This window comes from Nelusetta ayraudi, unplaced genomic scaffold (genome assembly GCF_046127955.1).
Source record: "Nelusetta ayraudi isolate G7.1 ecotype Tasmania unplaced genomic scaffold, CSIRO-AGI_Nayr_v1 ptg000057l, whole genome shotgun sequence".
Lineage (NCBI taxonomy): Eukaryota > Metazoa > Chordata > Actinopteri > Tetraodontiformes > Monacanthidae > Nelusetta > Nelusetta ayraudi.
Genome location: NW_027466107.1, coordinates 3,184,721 through 3,202,674, shown reverse-complemented (window position 1 = coordinate 3,202,674; position 17,954 = coordinate 3,184,721). Strand labels below are relative to the sequence as shown.

General features: G+C 46.4%; 1 protein-coding gene across 2 annotated transcripts; it reads right to left on the bottom strand.

Annotated features, from left to right (window-relative positions):
* Positions 1 to 529: 529 nt before the first annotated feature.
* Positions 530 to 17,756, bottom strand: trip10a (thyroid hormone receptor interactor 10a). Of its 2 annotated transcripts, XM_076038566.1 has the most exons (15): positions 17,298 to 17,756; positions 12,428 to 12,543; positions 11,719 to 11,775; positions 10,888 to 11,035; positions 9,649 to 9,711; positions 8,888 to 8,992; positions 8,653 to 8,781; positions 8,268 to 8,414; positions 7,988 to 8,176; positions 5,043 to 5,207; positions 3,728 to 3,837; positions 3,333 to 3,465; positions 2,424 to 2,512; positions 2,195 to 2,328; positions 530 to 1,998 (listed from the first exon to the last, which is right to left on the bottom strand). In XM_076038566.1, the coding sequence occupies exons 1-15, from the start codon at positions 17,319 to 17,321 to the stop codon at positions 1,847 to 1,849; spliced, it is 1,761 nt and encodes a 586-aa protein (XP_075894681.1). In that variant the 5' UTR covers positions 17,322 to 17,756; the 3' UTR covers positions 530 to 1,846. The 2 variants fall into 2 exon arrangements, with proteins under 2 accessions (XP_075894681.1, XP_075894682.1); XM_076038567.1 differs by lacking the exon at positions 5,043 to 5,207 and having other exon boundaries at positions 17,298 to 17,748.
* Positions 17,757 to 17,954: the final 198 nt, after the last annotated feature.

Below are 17,954 nucleotides of genomic sequence, written 5' to 3'. Positions count from 1 at the left end.
TGTCAAAAGAAATAAAACTCCTTTCTAACATTGACAGTTTGGGACGAGAATACCTTGCATTTACATAAGTTAAATTATAATCAATTGACTCCTTCACAAAACTGCCGAATGTTGCAAAATGCTAAAGTTTTGAGCATCCTATTCCTGTGCCGGATTAAATGGATTTATAAAGACTTTACAAAATACAATAATTGATTTTGTTCTGGTGCCAAGTAGTGGAAAGCTTACAGAAAACTTAAAAAAAAAAATATATATATATATTTCTGCTGATGGCAGTCAAGAACATACACATGCAGTTTGTTTGTTGTTTTTTTTTCCTTTCATAGCAAAATACATTTTCTGTTGCACATAATGAAAGATTTAATTTTATTTGGGCACCATGCCCTGCCAAGCTTGTTCTCTTCAAAGTTGAACTCAACCAGCTTGCATAATACAAATAACAAATGCACAAACTTCCTCTTACTTGCTTTGGCTTTATTTTTCTTTTTTCTTTTTTTTTTATTAGAAATGACAAAACGACTTCTTACTCTGTGTTTTGACAGTTTATTTCCTTGCAGGAAAGAAAATCCATACATGCAAAAATGGTATATACACAATGCTTTTATCCAGAAAGGCACTAAAGACACATGGAGAGCTACTGTTGGTAACGTCGGGCTCCAGAATAATAATAATAATAGTATCAAAAAAAAGGACGTAAATCTAGATTAGAAAGCGTGAACTGAAACCAAAGATGATGAGCAAGTGGAGACTTTTAGTTCTCTCTCATATTCAACAATCTTTATTTAAATGGTTAAAAAAAAAAGAAGCTAATAAGACATTAGTGGTGTTGTGATATCTAAAATATATATATATTACTTATTACATAAATACAATAATTATAATGAAGCACATTTTGCGTGCATTGACTTCTCCCTTTTGTGGCTGTGTGCAACGGGGGAAGGGGGGAAAAAAAAAGACAAACACAACCTCTGACACCTCCGGACACCTCACTTATAGAAACACATCTTCGCAATAAATTATTCTCAGTCCAGATTTTCACCTAGAAACCATCCTGGCAGTGATCTGGAGGGGATTGTCTGAATGCTGAGTGTTTTGCGAGAGCCGCACGCACCTCTGGCCTCAAGAACCTGCTGAAATACCAAAAGTGAGGACTCTTACTGATCCCCTGTGGACTCATCCATCCATCCATCCATCCATCCATCCAATCATCCATCCATTCATCCATCCATCCAGGAGGTCCAACCGTGAGCAAAGTGACCACATCTTCACGAGTGTCAGCGAGTCGCACGCAGTGGTGCGAGTTTGAGCGGCGGAGTGGGATGTCGTGGCAAGGAACAGGTCAGCACAAAGAGGAAACTTCCAGCTTATTATTGTTTACTATCACTCAGTGCAACCCTCCTCCTCCTCCCCTTCCTCCTCCAGCTCACATTCTGAAGGTAATGTCTTAATAGGCTGCAGAACAAGGCAGGCACTCGTACCACGATCATGCATGCAGCGGGTATTTTTTTGTGTTTTTTTTGCTTCTTTTTTTTTTTCATCAAAACCTAATAAAAGTGACATATTATCAAAAAAAAAAAAAAAAAGTAAAACAACCCTGTGTGGCTTAGGTGACTTCAGCGAACCGGTGTTGCAGTGATGTAATGTATGCCGTGAAGAACATACTTGTAGCACCATCCCACTGTCCTTTCCAGGCACCTCGCAAAGTCAAATCTCATTTCTGGACAGGCCGGTGGCCCCGCCCGTTTGTGCCGCAGCTTCTTTCTGATTGGTCACATTTCTAGAGGGGCCTCATGCAGTTCTGATGGAGTGATCAACGCATTCGAACGCTCGCTCCTGCACCAGTCTGTCATTTGTCCAGGGAGATGGTGACGTAGGACGTGGGAATGTAGCCTTCGTCGCCGTTGCTCCTGCGGACGCGGGTCCAGCCGTCCCCTTTGTCCTCCTCCACCACGGCCAGCTCCTCCCCCTCCTGCATGGTGATGGTCCCTTCACTGGCGCCTGGGAAAAGAGACAAGATGATTGGAACGGCTGCAGACGCAATTTGTCGACTAAAACTAAAAGGTGATTTTCAGAGGGTGAGCTGAAATAAAACAGGCCTTGTTTCTTGCTAACAGCAGATAACAGTAGCTGCCCTTCCAAGCCACACTGTGCTTTTTAACAATGTGGAGTCAGTGGAAAAACCCTGATGACGCACCGGGGAAGTTGTACATGGCTGTGCATTTCCCAATGGGAGCCGTTAGCTCCTCATCCTCAAAGTCGTCATCGAACTCGGCGTAGATGGCCTGTGAGGCGTCGGGCGTGCTTTCATCCGAGTGAGCTCCATCAGGGCTGCAGAGAGGAGGGAGGGGGTAGGGGGGATCACAGATGTTCCTGAGCTGAGAGAAAAAAAAACTTAAAGACCCGTCGGGGTGAGTGAGAGTTACCTGTGTGCTTCATGAGCGCCGTTGTTGTTGAAGGCGTGCGTTTTGTAGCGTAGTGTCTCCCCTCGGCCCCCAGCCTCAGCCAGCCAGGCCTGCATCAGAGACCAGGTGGAGAGCAAAATTGTGAGAGTAGAGTTTAGTGCAAGGTACCACACACACACACACACAAATGTTATTATTCCCATTAAAAAAAAAAAAAAAAAAAAAATATTTTGCTACTGCAACACTGCAGTTTGTAGCCGATTTACCCCGTGACCCCGTTGCCAACAGCTCAAAAACTGAACTCAGCCAAATGATGCATCAGAAAAATAAGCATGCCAGCGGCAACGAGAGCATCCGGCTTCCGGAGCTACAAAGACACAGAGGTTTGTCTCCCGGCTATAAGGAGGTAAACACTGTTGGATATTAAAATCATTACAGAAAAAGCACCAATCGTTGACCTATTTAAAGTCAAATAGGTCAACATGGCAAACAGGTTAGCAAGGAAGTCACAGTGGTCTCTTAAGATGCCATGATTTCAAGTATGAAAAAAGTGAAGCATCACAGAAACCTGCTCAAGAAACGTACCACTGGGATATTATAATATCTGGCATCAATTCAGGGATATGACTGTTCAGGTTTCTCAATGTGCAAGCATTGTGCCTGAGTTCCTCTCTAGTTTGAGTTGGTCGCACAGCACTCGCATGGAAATGCAGACTGGAATGACAATAAAGCTCTGCTGGAATCCTTTGAACGCAATAACAGCCGGACAAGGCTCAGCACTGGGAATTTAAAGTCTGTGCAGAAACAGCTTAACACAGCCTAATAAATTAAATGTGGAAAAACTCCAGAGGAATTTTTGTTCTACCAAATGTTCACAATGACACCGGATCACGGTGACGACCTGAGAACGGCGGCGGGGGTCAGGGTTACCTCGTACTTGCTGAGCTCCCCCCGGAGCCGCTCTATATTTTGGGACGTCTGGTTGATTTGGGATGCCAGACTGGCAGGGTCTCCCATCTGAGGATTTTTCTCATAAACATCTTTCATCTTCCCCAGGGCCTCGCTGCGGAGAGGAAGAGCGGCAGAGTAACAAGGGAGGAAGGCGGGAAGTGACTTTCAGGAGAAATTGGTTCCCTGCGGAGCTCGGGGCTGAGTAAACAGCTCAAACACCCGCACACACACACACACACACGCACACACACATCACATCGAACACTCTCATCCGTGCCGCATGAATATTACAACCATGCTTCCGCCTCTCATGGAAGTCGTCACACGCACCGACATCCACATGCACACGCACCGACATCCACACGCACACGCACCTCTGATCGACTTCCTTTTGCAGCTCTTTGCAGAGTTCGTCGAACTTCTGTTGTAACCTCTTCCTGCGTTGCTCAGGCGGTAGATGGGCGAAGTCCTCTGTCACCGTGGGCTGCGGGAAGGTCAAAGGAAGGGTGGGGTCAGCGCTCAACAGTTTCACAACAGCGGTTTGATCTTTTTTTTTTCCGAAAATAGGTGAGAACACCAGATCAGATTCTTTCAGCAGTGCTTTGCAAGCAATTAGAAAAAACATGTTCTTATTCACTTCAATGGCTATAATTATATAATATAAGTATATGCAGTGGAAACCAACACCCACTTAAGAAGTGCTTTTGCAAGAGGTACCTCTTATTGAATATGCTGGATTTTTTTTTTTTTTTTTTTTTTTCTCAAAGGAAAATGCTTAAAAGCATCTCACTGACTCTAAATTTTGCAAAGAATATGAGAAGTTCCAAATACAAAACCACCTCAACTAACCCGTAGCTTGCCCGTAGTTTGATAAGTGAAACGTGAGATGGCAGAGAGGGAAGCTATTCCTGGAAATTTCCACTTTGAGCGTTTTTCCCTTGAGCCACCACCAGGGGGCAACCTCTTCAACACAGACGAACTGGAGATTTTATGCCACCGCGATCAGATTTCACAGGCTTTGAACGATGTGAAGAAAAACTTCTACTCAGCTGTACGCGGCCATTTCGGTGTGTCACCCAAATAAAGCACCGCCACTCCAAAACACCTTTTGCCCATATTAAAGTTGTACATTAACATAACACATAAATAAAGAAAAAACAAAATGAAAAAGAGGAAATCAGAATTGTTTATTAACGGACCCACATTATGCCTGATTTACTTCTTGTTTCTGTGTTTCTAGACTACCGGTTAACTGATATAAATGATATCAATCCATCCTTCATTTCTGTTGACTTTGTGGCCCCCATATCTCACCAATACCCTTGTGATGTTAGCAACAAAGCCGCAGTACAGGTAGCATTAAGCTAAAGCAGAGCATTTCTCTTTGTGGTTGTAACCAGGACGCTAAACATGCCGTTTTGTCAAGATCCATAGTTTTTGTTTGTTGCATAATTAACCATATTCGTCAGTGGCCCTGGAAATAATAATAATAATAATAATGATAATAATAATAATAATAATAATAATAATAATAATAATAATAATAATAATAATAATAATAATAATAATAATAATGTGGGACCATCAATGAAGCAAAGATGTTGGAGGTCAGCAGTGAGATGTGGTGACGTTCATGCCCAGCAGAGAAGAATTTTCCCTGCACCCAAACCTACTCCACTGGTGACTCACCGATCTCCTGAGCGTCCGGAAGGAAGAGATTCTGGGTTTGACTGTCTTATTGATCTCCTTCAAACAGTACGACAGGGTGTCCCGGCCAAACTTGGGGGAGGGGGGTCCGTTAACAGGCGAGGGGGCGGGGGGAGTGGAAAAGGGTGGGAGCGTGGAGGGAGACAGCTTAGGTTGCAAAGTAAGGAGGCGGTGGTGGAGAAGGTGGGGGACCAAAAGTACCAGCACCCGAGCATGAGGTATGCAGGTAGGGGTACAGGATGGGAGGAACGGGAGGGGAGGGACAGAAAGAAAACAACAAAGCAGGAAAAAAAAGGGGGGGGGAGAAAAAGACACCGTCAACACCTGGAAGCACACCACAGAGCCAGGAGGACAACATCGGAGCAAACCCAGCACATTAAGCCCACAGAGCAACAGACAAAGGCATTTTTATCTTGCCTCTTTCAACAGACAGTGTGTGACAATGCATATAACTCATCATGGTATTACTCCAGCTGGGTGTTGCTTCAAAAAGGAAGCGGTGACGGAAACATTAACTAGACGGAGGAGTTACTTTGGTTGAACCTTCACCAGTCACAGTGCAAAGTGTAAAAAAGTGACACATCGGAGTCTGTGAGATTTAGTATCAACTCCATATTAACTGTCATAGAAAGTATTTTTCTCGCCCAAAAAAATAAAAGTAAGTCGTTAACACCCTTGAGGCTACAACAACAGCAGCTGTCTCGAGTTGTCTGCCAGTAAGTTAAAACATGCAGCTTCTACAGAAGGATTCAGTTTAATTTTCTGTGCCGATATTGTATTTTGTACAATTTAGTGACCAGTGTGGTCCTGTCTGCCTCTCTGTCTGTCTGACTGATGTGCAATTTGTACTGCTATATCAAGGCATCAAAGCATTCTATTCTGTTATTTCTAATACCAACTGCATATTGATATTTAATAGTGCCAATATTCTTTAGCTGTTTCATGGCCTCCGGAAAGAAAAAAAAGGAGGACTGCCATTTAAAAGAAACACTCTTGGTTACGGCCGCGCCGACGCCTCCCACAGTCGTAGCCTTGAGCTCCACGTGAAGAGGTGGGAGTGGGAGCCATTAGTTTAATTACACAGGCGGCTGACCTCTGGCTACGTGGTGATCGACTGCAACGGCCCCACAAACTCAGCCCCTTGTGTAAATACTGAGGGCTGGAAGTGGAGCACTGTTATTACAAGTCCATCTACTGGGTAGGCACTACTTTTCTCCAGTTACGGGAAAAAAAACGAGTATGAGAGCAGCTGAGAATAGAGGGGGGGGCAGGAGCGGGTGGCACGGCATAAACCGAAAAGCTCAGTCATGCCAGTCTCTATTCATACAGGAAGGGGTCCTAATTGGGAGAGCATGACTGATGACACAGAGCAGCGTGGCACACACACACACACACACACACACACACACACACACACACACACACACACACACACACACACACACACACACACACACACACACACACACACACACACACACACACACACAAGGAGAGCGGAGCACAGCGACCTAGCCAGCTAGACATGCGCTGAGAGAAAGCAAATACTGCAGAAAGGAGAGAAGCAGGAGGATTGAAGGGGAGGGGGCGCTGTTAGTTAGTTAGTTAGTGGTCAGCCTCTCATATCACCGCTTGGGCTCAACAACAGCACTCCTTTGAGATAAGGACGGATTTCAAAGGTCAGACTGTGAAAAGTGCAATAAAAAAAAAATGCAACTGTCCTTCAATTTGAGCCTGTTTCATTCATTCAGAACCTGACAGACCTGTTGTCATCCAAGTTGCTGGTACAAAGATTTTTATTGTGGCCGGCGATATAATGCTGCGTTCGGGCCGGTATAATAGGAACAGTGTGTGCGTGCGTGTGTGTTTGTGGATGCCTGCAAGAGGAAAATTCAATGTTGTTCGGGGCGCCGTGCTGATGGAAGCACAAGCGCAGCAGAATGCTGACGAGGGGTCGACCTATTTGAAAGCAGGCGGCGCAGGAGAGGGCCTGGGGAGGGCGGGGGGGGGCAAGGTTCATTCAGTTGCAGCCAGGGGCAGTCATGCAAAAGGGGGGGAGCCTGTTCTAGAAGTGTCCTGGGCGGCAGCTGTGAGATACGGCGGCAGAGGCTCGTGCACTATCAACGCTGAGCTTGGCTGATAAGGTCGTCGAGCAGCTGCGGCTGCCAGAGAGCCACGGCTGCTTGCTGCGAGGGGTCGGGGGAGGGGAGACTTCCTGGATGTGACCGCTGGAGGAACTTAAAAAAAAGTTCCCACATTCTGCCACTATACCAAGTTCGCTTCATCGCGGCCTTTAACGATAAGATGAGTGTCCGGCCAGTAAATGAACAACCAGGCTTTTCCGGAAATGGGTCAATTGTGATGTCATAAAGGGCCCTTGTAACTCACCGATACCTCGCCAGGCTTGTGGCGACGCTGCCAGCCAGGAGGCAGGAGGCTGTAACCAGAGGGCTAAATACGATGCATTCAGCAGATCTATAGACTATTTTTGGGTGTTTTTTCTGTGCCTGGCTGTTCCACCAGAATCACTGATGAAAAATCAAGAACTGACAAGAGCTTCGTTTCCATTAGTTTTTTCGCAAAATAAAAGCAATATTTCTAAAATTTGGACAAAGTACAATTGCGATTTGCAGGTGTTTCTATTGAATGGTTCCAAGCGCAGAAGCTGTAATTCAGCTGTCAAAACCTTTTAGCCATATTTGAGAGGTTTTTCAAAGTTTAGGTGTTTCCATTACCAGTACTTTATTGCAATATGTAGGTTTTGCGCATTTCTACGGGTAATGGAAACGCAGCTAATGAGGATGATATGGTTGCTTTGAGTCGGGATCTTTTCCTTCAAGACCGCAGGATCGTCATCATCATCTCACGCAGACAAACATGTCAAAAACCTCTCTTCGTGGATGCGCCAGTGGTGCAGGATACACTACCTTACTCCTTTTGCTGAAAAGCCAGAAGTTCTTGTTCCTGTTCTTCGCCAGGAGGTCCATGGGGCCTTTAGGCGTGCCTAGGCTGCTGTCAGATGACGCTCGGTTGATGCCCTGACTGTAGTCCTCAAACTCCAGATCCCCGGGCCGCTCAAAGCCCGACTTGTTCTGCTCGATGATGACCATGGTGTCCTGCGTTTAACGCCATGGGAGATAACAGCCGTCAGCGGATGCCCGACTTGAACAAAAAAAGGGAGCGTTTAAATCCATTTTGAGGACTCACATTCTTCTCGTTAACATTAGTGCCGGCTTTTGTGATGCCCTCCAGGCACTTGCCGATGATGGGCATCACATGCTTCTCCGTGTCGGAGAACAAGCTGTAGCCCTGGCCCAGCTTCCGGCCCCGCCTCTCGTCCAGATCCTGCAGTTTCTGAAGGACACACAGCGGCAGTTGTACAGACACCCCCACAACAACACACAAAGTTCTGTTTATCACAACAGGATATCCAACATTAGCAACCGTGGAGCAGATTTGACAATTTATGCATTTATCATATTTTTCCCAGCGGGGTAGAAATAAAAAAATAAAAAAATCAATGCAACTGAACCTTTCAGAAATGAATTGTAACTACGTGCGTGAATTTTTCCGCCGGCAGCAATTTGCTTACATTGAAGATGAGCGGCATGTCGCTGAAGTAGAACTGGTTCTGCTCCTTGTTGAACTTCTGCAGCTGGGCGGCGTAATCGTTCTTGCACTCCTCTGCCACGTGCGCTCTCATGTGGGCCTGCTGCTTGGCCTGGAAGCGCCAAACCCAGCACACGGGTCAGCCACCCGCGAGCAACCGCCTCTACTTTTGGCGGCATGACTCACTCGAAGGGAAACGGTCAATTTGCCTCTCTTACCTTTTCAACGTCCGCCTTTGTGGCGTTGATGTCCTGGTCGGTTTTCTCAGCGTACTGCGCCGCCCGCTCCGCCTCTCTCCACTCTCTTTCAAACCGCTTTTTACTCTGGAGGGAAAGAGGAGAAGGATGCTCATCTGTCTCGCGCAGCCGGTGAGAGCTTCTCTTTTGAATCAAACGAGATGCGATTGTTGTTTTTTTATGGGGTGAAGATACTTTTTTTTTTTTTAATGAAGGCACGGTTTATCCTATTTTTTTCTAAATAAAATTCCACCTATTTTCCACTCAGAAGACCCTGTTGACGGAGCCTCTGACGATGAGTTTTGATAAACAGAACACAATGTGCAATCATTACAGACAGAATTCAACCCACAAACCAAAACTAGGGTCAATAGTTCTCATTCTACTGTTGTATAACTTTTCCCTCTACCCCTCAATTTACATGGCTGTACATATCTTGAAGTTATTTGTATTTATATATTATCCCATACCCAGCACTGCGGTGTATAGTTACTGCCAATGGACTTCTGGTTAGATGCTATCTGTGCAAAGGCAATAAAGTCTAAGCTAATCTAATCTCACTCTAACCCTTTTCTTCTGTTGTTCTTTTTTTTTTTTGGACTAGATTCCGTTTCATTGGCTCTGGGGGGAAATTCTTTCCGTCTGTGAAACTCTGGGGCAGCTATGTGGATTTCAACATTTCACCAGAACCTCTTTCAAAAACAGCGGCAAGCACAAAAAGGGGGATCGCTTGGTGTACTTACGCTGTCGAGCTGCTTGTAGGTGCTCTCCAGACTCTGCTGGGCCTTCTTGGCCTCCATCAGATACTGCAGACATTCATAAAGAAAATACAGGCCAGTCAGAGGAGATGGAGGTGAAGAGGGGGGGGGAGAGTCAGCTGACACACAAAGAGAAAGAGACACAGAGAGATAGTTGGCCGTATGTCGAGGCAGACGCGGGAATAAACAACGACCTCCAGGAGACACGTAACACGGCAGTCGCGGAAGCAAATACCAGAGCGTCTATTTGAGACGTCACGTCGATCCGGCCGTAGGCAGAGCCGCCACATTCCTCGCAGAGAAATGGAACACCGGCGCTCAGAGCCGGCCTCCCCCTGGAGACACGCAAGCTTCCTTGCTAGTCCCTGTCGCACGGCACTCCACAAGCTTCCGCAGCTATTTTATTTTTCTTTGAAGAAGAGGCAGCAGGTCCGCTTGTTTTACCGAAAGACTATTTTGCTCGTCATTATTTTAGCTGCAGGTAACAAGGATGCTCAAGAGCAGTCAGCGACTTGCTTTTTTTCATTGAATTGAAATACATTTGTCACCATGTGTTACAGACAAATCCAAATTTGAAATCCCACTCAACCATCTTGCCAACCTTCCACCAGAAAGCATTTTCCATCAGTCAAGGATTCGCTTTCCAACCAGCTTCCTCTTAGTGGTGACAAAACCAGGAACCAACTGACACCCAGAAGAAGAAGGCGAAGAAGAAGGCGAAGAAGAAGAAGAAGAAGAAGAAGAAGAAGAAGAAGAAGAAGAAGAAAAAGAAGAAGAAGGCGAAGAAGAAGAAGAAGAAGAAGAAGAAGAAGAAGAAGAAGAAGAAGAAGAAAAAGAAGAAGAAGGCGAAGAAGAAGGTGAAGGAGAAGAAGAAGAAAAGGAAGTGGTTGGTAATCTACCCATCACTCAAGGTGATATCGAACATGCTGCTTATGCAGGGGTTTTTTTAAGCAGAGCTGGAGGGCTGTTTTTTGGACATGTTGTACTTCTGACTGTCTTTGGCATCAGTTTAGTCTCGACGCTGCGGTGCCCGACACCTTTGCCGCAGGGCAGTGACAGGCAGCACAGGCTTGACAACTTTGCAAACACTTGCAGTTGGCTCTTTACCCAGTCCACGAGTGTGTGTAGGGACAAAGAGAATGCGAGTACACGTTGACACCATTTTAACCAATCCAACCCCGCAAAGCCTTTTGTTCGTCAGGTGAGCTCTCACGGCCAGCTCACCGTCTTCCGTTCCTGCTTGAGCTCCTGCAGGTACTTTGTGAGGTCGATGCAGATGCTCATCATCATGTTCTCGGCGATCAGCTCCCTCTGCCCCGCGTAGTCGTTCATCTCATTGAGGATGTCCAGAAAGGACTGGTAGCAGGACAGCCTAGACAGAGATGGGGTGGGGGAGCAGGGAGAGATGAGAGGGCAGCGATGGGAGCAGCGATAAGGCGGCTCACATGCTGCAGGTTCACAAAGAAGGCGGCCAAGCGGTGAGGAAAAAACTCATGACTTCCTTGTTCCCGCTTCCTTCCCGGGGCATCGCCACGCTGCAGCCTGACCCCAGATTACAACCTTTGTGTCATCACTTTTGACTCTGATTTGTGTGTCTCAGTGTAAAATGAAAGAGGCAACAAACCGGCAGGAAAACAGCAGCAGACGCCGTAGTTCGTCAAGGTGGTGTTAGTATGTTTTCAATTCGAAGTAGTTTTTTCTAAAGAAGTATTTTGTGGTGCTATGAAGAGTCTACTTGTTCTCCCACATTCCCAAGATATGGACATCAAACTATCTGGCAACTCTGCCTGTTTACCTTCTCCCTGTGCAAAACTCAAAATATGTATTTTTTGTGTTATATGTCTACACAGATATGCTATTCAAAAAAAAGATTTCTAAGTATTTAAAAGGCTACCTAGAATATGTGCTGGGTGGAAAAAAAAAAAACTTTTTGAGGGGTTCATGGCCCAAAAACAACAACACCAAAAAGATTGAATGAACCCCCACACTGGAATGGACTGGGGCCACACTGTAGGCATCAGAGAGGCCTCGCACACCACAACCACAGCGGCTCACCTGCACTCTGGTTCATCTTTGCTGCTTCGTTTCGGGTTGTACTTCTTGGAAAGGTTCCTGCAGAAAGTAAAAGTGCGTTTTGTTTTTTTTTGTTTTTTAAAAGAGAGATAGTGCAGCAGATCTGAAAGAGTAGGGGTGGGGGTCGGGGGGGGGGGGGGGGGCAGAGGGCCTCAGGAAAACCACCACGGTTTCAAGTTTTCTTTCGCTTCACACGTTCGGATTAAAAAAAATATGGGTCCAGTACGAGCATCAGAAAATAGCAGCTCTTCCTCCTTTCACTCTCCCTCTTGACCACATCCTGTCTGTCATGTGCCAGTCTGCTTCCACTTCCTCTCCTCTCCTCTCCTCTCCTCTCCACTCCGGCGAGGCTCAGCAGAACACCAGATGTGGAGCCTGCGGCCCGGAGAGAGAAGGAAGACTGGAGAGAGAGAGAGAGAGGGAGAGAAAGAGAGAGAGCAAGAGAGCGCGCCGCAGCTGGAGAAAGAGGCCAGTGTTTCACAGACAGGCCTGATTCTGTTCCAGAAGTGGTCACAAGACCGCACAAACATTTCATAAACAGCCTTTTTCAAACATGCAAAAACGGAGGCGAACGCACACAAACACGCTGACACAAGGGCACTTTGAAGGCCGACGGGCGCAGGAGAACAAAGACGACTTTAAAAAAAAAAGGGAATAAAAGGAGGACGAGAAAACCCAAGCGGAGGTTCACCTCAGCTGTTTGGCGTAGTTCTGCTCGATCTCCGTCCTCTCTTTCACAAACTTCACATACTTCTCCACCAGCTCCAGGCCGGACTGCGTGTGCTTCTCAATGATGTCATACTGGTCCTGGGGAAAAGAAGCATGACAGACAAATAAGGGGAAAAAAACATGGAGCCAACGCTGCTCAGGAAATGGGGGGCGCACTTTAAACTCCCAGGCAACTCGTGGGACGAACCCCGGCTGGAATTTTAGAGGTCCAGCGGAACGTAAAACCTCGTTTTCACGATGTTCTCTCTGTGCTTCCCCCCCAGATGTTCAATCTTTTTTTTTTTTGCTTGTTCCACTATAGAAACCATTGGAGGGGGACATGGTTCTGAAAATCAGCCCTTTGTGATGTCAATATGAGCACTGATGCTTTTTCCAGTATCAGTGACAACAGCTGCAGCCAGGTGGTTTCCTCCCTCATGGCTTTCGAAATATGTGTAAGCTAAAACCGAACATTTATGCAGAAGGCTGGAAACACAGGGCTAAATCCTCCATTTTCTACTGATCTATAGAGTTGTAAAGAAAGAAAATTCAGAATTTGCAGGTTTACCTGCATTATGGCACAATGATGCTCTCTCTTTCTGACTGTTGCATCGAGGAAAAAAATATTTTTCAGTGCTTTTCTTTCAACTCTCACTCAAGGTCTTTGTGTCTGGGGTTTTCATGCTCTCCCTACGTCTGCACGGTTTCTCTTCACATTCTACAGTTTCAGTTAAAACATGTGGACGTCCATAGCTGTGAATGAGATATTTTAATTCCAATGAAATGAGGCCGTCAAATTCACACAATTCTACAGAACATACAGACTTGGTATTTTAAATCCATATAAAATCACAGAATGTCACGTGCTACGCTACACTGGGTTCTTCCTCCGTCCGGGCCTCTAAGGTTCATCCCGCAAGTAAAATCTCGGCCTCGTCGTCGTCGCTCCTTGCACGCTGGATTCCATGAATGCTCTACACACACACTGCAGGAATTCTTGGCAAGGGTCTTCCAAACTTCCAGCGAGTTGTAAATTACAGGGCAGGCCGTGCTATTGAAAGGACAGAGGGTGTAAACAAGGGTCACAGGCAGGAAAAGGAGGTGCTCCTCCTGTTCACATCCTGTCGCCCTGCGAGCAGAGAGAGAAACGCTCGAGAGCAACGAGTTGCCTTTAATGAGCTCCTTATTAACGTGGACTTCTGGCCTGTTCCGTATGTAGTTTCAAACGGAAAGCACAGCACAGTGTAACTAAATTTGCAGACTCTTTCCCTCAGTATTAGAACCAAGGAGGAGTATCGCTTCCCCCAACTCTTGAGAATTTTATGACACCTCACTCAAGCTCAGACAAGTCTGTGAGAAAACACACACACACACACACACACACACACACACACACACACACACACACACACACACACACACACACACACACACACACACACACACACATCCCTCTCCAAGAAGTTCATCCAGACCTAGTTTGACAACGCTTTTGGCAAAGGGGGGGTGGGGAGGGGAGGGGCTTGATTCCAGACGTGCAGCGCCATGTTCATCTGGCTTCTTCCTGCGTCCTCGGGCGAACGCAGCAGATCATCGGTTCAATGACAGAACACCTTCAACGACCAGCGATCTGTCACTCTGCAACATCTCCCCGATACTCCGTGTTTGGGGTCTCGCTAAAGCATTCCAAATGACAGGACCCAGGTAATGGCTTTAAATAGGAGGTGTTCTGCGTGGAGCAGATGTTCTTCAATCAGTCTTATTCTTGTTCGAGTGTTGCGGAGTCACTGCAGTCACTGCCGCTGTGGAGTCGGAGGCTGCGGCAGCTAAAACTGAGCCACCAACGCAAATAGTTTTTTTTTTTTTTTTTTTTAAAGGTCTTGATTGCACATTGTTGACTGCATGACTTGGACAAGCTTTTGAGTCATGCTGCAGGCAGGAAATTGGCTCATCTCCTCATACAGGCCTTTTGCATAGACAGATAAGCCCATTGTTTGCATGCCCACCTTTTTTCAGACCTATACATTTTTTTGGGTTCGAGGCCAAAAGGTCACCTACGTTGATGAATGCTGTGAGGTCAATAATGTTATTTTATCTGCCAGCACTCAAAACACAAGTCAATATTGAGTCCCGCCTCAGTGTTTTTCGCGAACACAATTGTCAGTTGCGTTCTTCAGTGCGTTTGCACTGAAAGATTCTGAGAGTGTCTCTGACGAACAGGTCAGCTGCTAATCATTAATTCATAGGCCATTTATTCTTTTCTTTACGAGTTTACGGAGGGCACTGGAAATGTTGCTCATCCACGACCACACCATGTATGAAACCCCAGGACGTGTGTTGATAAATTCTTCTTTTCTAACCATCTATTAAAAACAAAAACAACAGACGTGGCCACCAAAACAACAAAGAATTGTTACCGTGTCGCCACCCTGTGTTCTTTTGTTAATAACTGAACAGCCTGGGGGAGAGGACTGTTTAATCGCCATTGTCCCAGAACCTTTAGCGGTGGTCATTCATGGATCCGACACTTACATTTTTGATTTGATGGTATTTTCCCCCTTTTCAAAGGAATTAACGCTAACTTTCAAATGGCTACAATTGGAAAATTAAATAAATGAATGTGAAAGAAAATATTATTATTATCTGCCAAAGCTTAACAGATAATCAACAGGTGTGGGCAATCAAACAAATTATAAACCAGGCTGTTTTGCTCCAGGCAAAACTGTGGACTACATAATGAGTATCTAATCATTTGTTTCTATGCTTGAGGAAGATTTGAGCAACTTGCTGGCTAAGCCTTAAAAAAACAATCTGCCCTGGTTGATAAACCCCCAAACAAAGACAGACTGAATCTATTTTCATGGCACAGATTAAACCCCCAGAGGGGCCGTAAAAGTCCAACAAGCTGCATCATGCCACAGAGTTGAGGACCTAAAAACTTCCCCTGCGTGAACCTTTGCAAGCGTCCTTGCCTCAGTTCAATCTTCCTAATCCTTACGGTAACAGCAAGCAAAATCAAATCATGAGCTGAGCAAATGCCACATAGCTGCCAAAGGGAGTCACGCTGAGAGTCACCACGCTGTTTCAGCCCTGAGTCACCCTGTCTTCCAGAAAATGAGGGGCCCCGCCCAGCCAAAAACCTGCCTGCCGGCGCGCCTGGCTGCCACACTCACTGGTTCTCATGACTGTCCTGCAGCGCTTACTATCAACACTAATGCCCAGACACTGATCTTACACTCACAGTGTCTTAAAATAGCTCGTGGATTAGCGGCAGTTAGGGGACAGATGCCACGGAGCCGACTCGACCCAGGGGACGACTCCTCAGCCCAAACATTAACACAACCAATTATGCCCGGGGAGCTGTGATTTTACAGCCAGGCCGGGCTAAATAACCCCCGTTGTGCAAAACTTAAACGTAGCGAATAAGATCATCTGTATCCAACCCTCTGCTCAGCGCTCGCTTTCGGGTTGAGGCTTGACACTCACACAACAACCATGTCAAAAATCTTTTTAAAAAAAACGAAAAATGAGACGGAAAGTCTGGCTGTCGCCGGGCTGAGGATGTTTCTGACTCAATCAAAGTAGGGCAAAACTAATTAGGCTGTCGCACCAGCACGTAGGATGAGAAAGGACAGGGGAAAGAGGCCTAGGGGGAGGTTCTGTAATGAGGTCACAACCTCCATATCCTCATCTCGCCATCGCTCCACTTTGCATATCCAGGTTCCCAGAGAACGTGCAGGTTTGCAAACCAGCGGCTTTATCGCCGTGGCAGCGGAGCGTGCCCACCATGGAAATGTGACATGTGGTGGGGCTTGTTTTAAATGTGGTCGTGTCACCGCTGTGGACATTAAGCCAGGCGGTGGATTTTCAAATCTCTGCTTCGCATTGATGGCATAGCTCACTCTCACAAAAACATCATCTTTGTTCATTGAAAAACAGAATCTGAACTGAAATAAAGGCCTCGGGTGAGATTGTTTACAAGATTTTCCTTTCACACACGCCACTGCATCCGTTACAAAGCCCCGACAGCAAAGCTCCTAATCGTGTCTCTGTGGACGCACGGAGCTCCAGACAGTGAGCAGTGAAACCTCCCACAAGATCCGACCTGCCTTGGCAACCTGTAGAATGCAAAACAAACGGTGCACCGACACCACTCCAGTTGTTGACATGTAGACAATAATTCACTTTTAAACAACCGGTGCAGGTTTGTCACCTGTGATTTGTTGCCATTTCTTGTTTTTCCTCTGATTTACTCCTAGGCAGGCCTGTATTTTTATTTGTTCAAAACGTGATGATGTGCAGTGGGAAGGCAGAAGAAAGGTTCTGATGAGGCCAATTATTTGTGTTTATCTCTATATGTACATGTAAATGTACCACTCGTGTGCAGTATAGATACATGCTTGTATCATTTCTGATAAACAAAACTCTCACCACTTCATTAAAAAGGGGGGGGGGGGGGTGACACACCAACCGATGTGTGCGGAAGACAGTTTGCAGCAGTTGTGTGCACCACTGAGCAGCGGCAGCAGCAGCAGCAGCAGCGTCTCATCTGACGGCCACGACCGTCTCAGAACACCGAGCTGAGACAAACAGCAGCAGGCTGGTTCAGGAACGCACCGTGGTCCAGACACACAAGCCCCGCAGCCCTGCGTTTAGCTCGTTGAACGTTGCGCGCTGTTGTGCGTTACACTCATCGCAGCGTTTGGCGTGATGCGATTTTCTCCCGATTTTTTTTCCCATAGGAAAAAAAAGAAAACTCGCTGTCTATTTCTTCTTCGTTGTAACTGCTGTTCAGACTAAAAAAAAAAAAAGAAAAAAAAAAACAACGAGCCGGATCATGAACTTCAACTCACCCAAAGCTCGGTGCCCCAGTCCATGTTCTGTGCGGAGGATCGAGCTGTGACACTTTCCAGAATACAAAGAAGTTCTCCCAAAGTCCCAAAGTTATCCCCGCAGCAGCAGGAGCAGCAGCAGCAGCAGGAGGAGGAGGAGGAGGAGGGGGAGGAGGGGAAAAACGGGGCCTCACGACAATAATCCCGAGGCGATCAATCAGTCGGACCAGCGACACATCCGCGCTTCTACCGTGGCACCAACAATAGCACGGCGCGCATTCATCTTTGCTAATTAACCCGGGTCAGACAGCCGCAAGACTAGTTTGTCCAAATACTTTTCATAACGAAGGAAAGAGGGATAAACGAGCTCTCATATCCGCGTCACTCCCAAATCCTAAATCTTAAAGGGGCCGCGCAGCATTAACCGGGACGGACACGCGTCACGGGACGGAGCTCCATCTCGACACAGGCTGGACTGACGCCGCAAACGGGCCGCAAACGATGCGCAATGGTGATAGTGCCACTGTGAGTAAGGGCTTTTCCAAACACAAGTCTCCTGGAAGTCGACACTTTATGATGTCACAAAGGGGACAGTTACCTCGAGTGTGCCGCAGCCTCTGACTGTCCTCTGTCACTTTGTTTAGTTTTGTTTTTGTTTTTTCTAGTATGAGGCTGTAA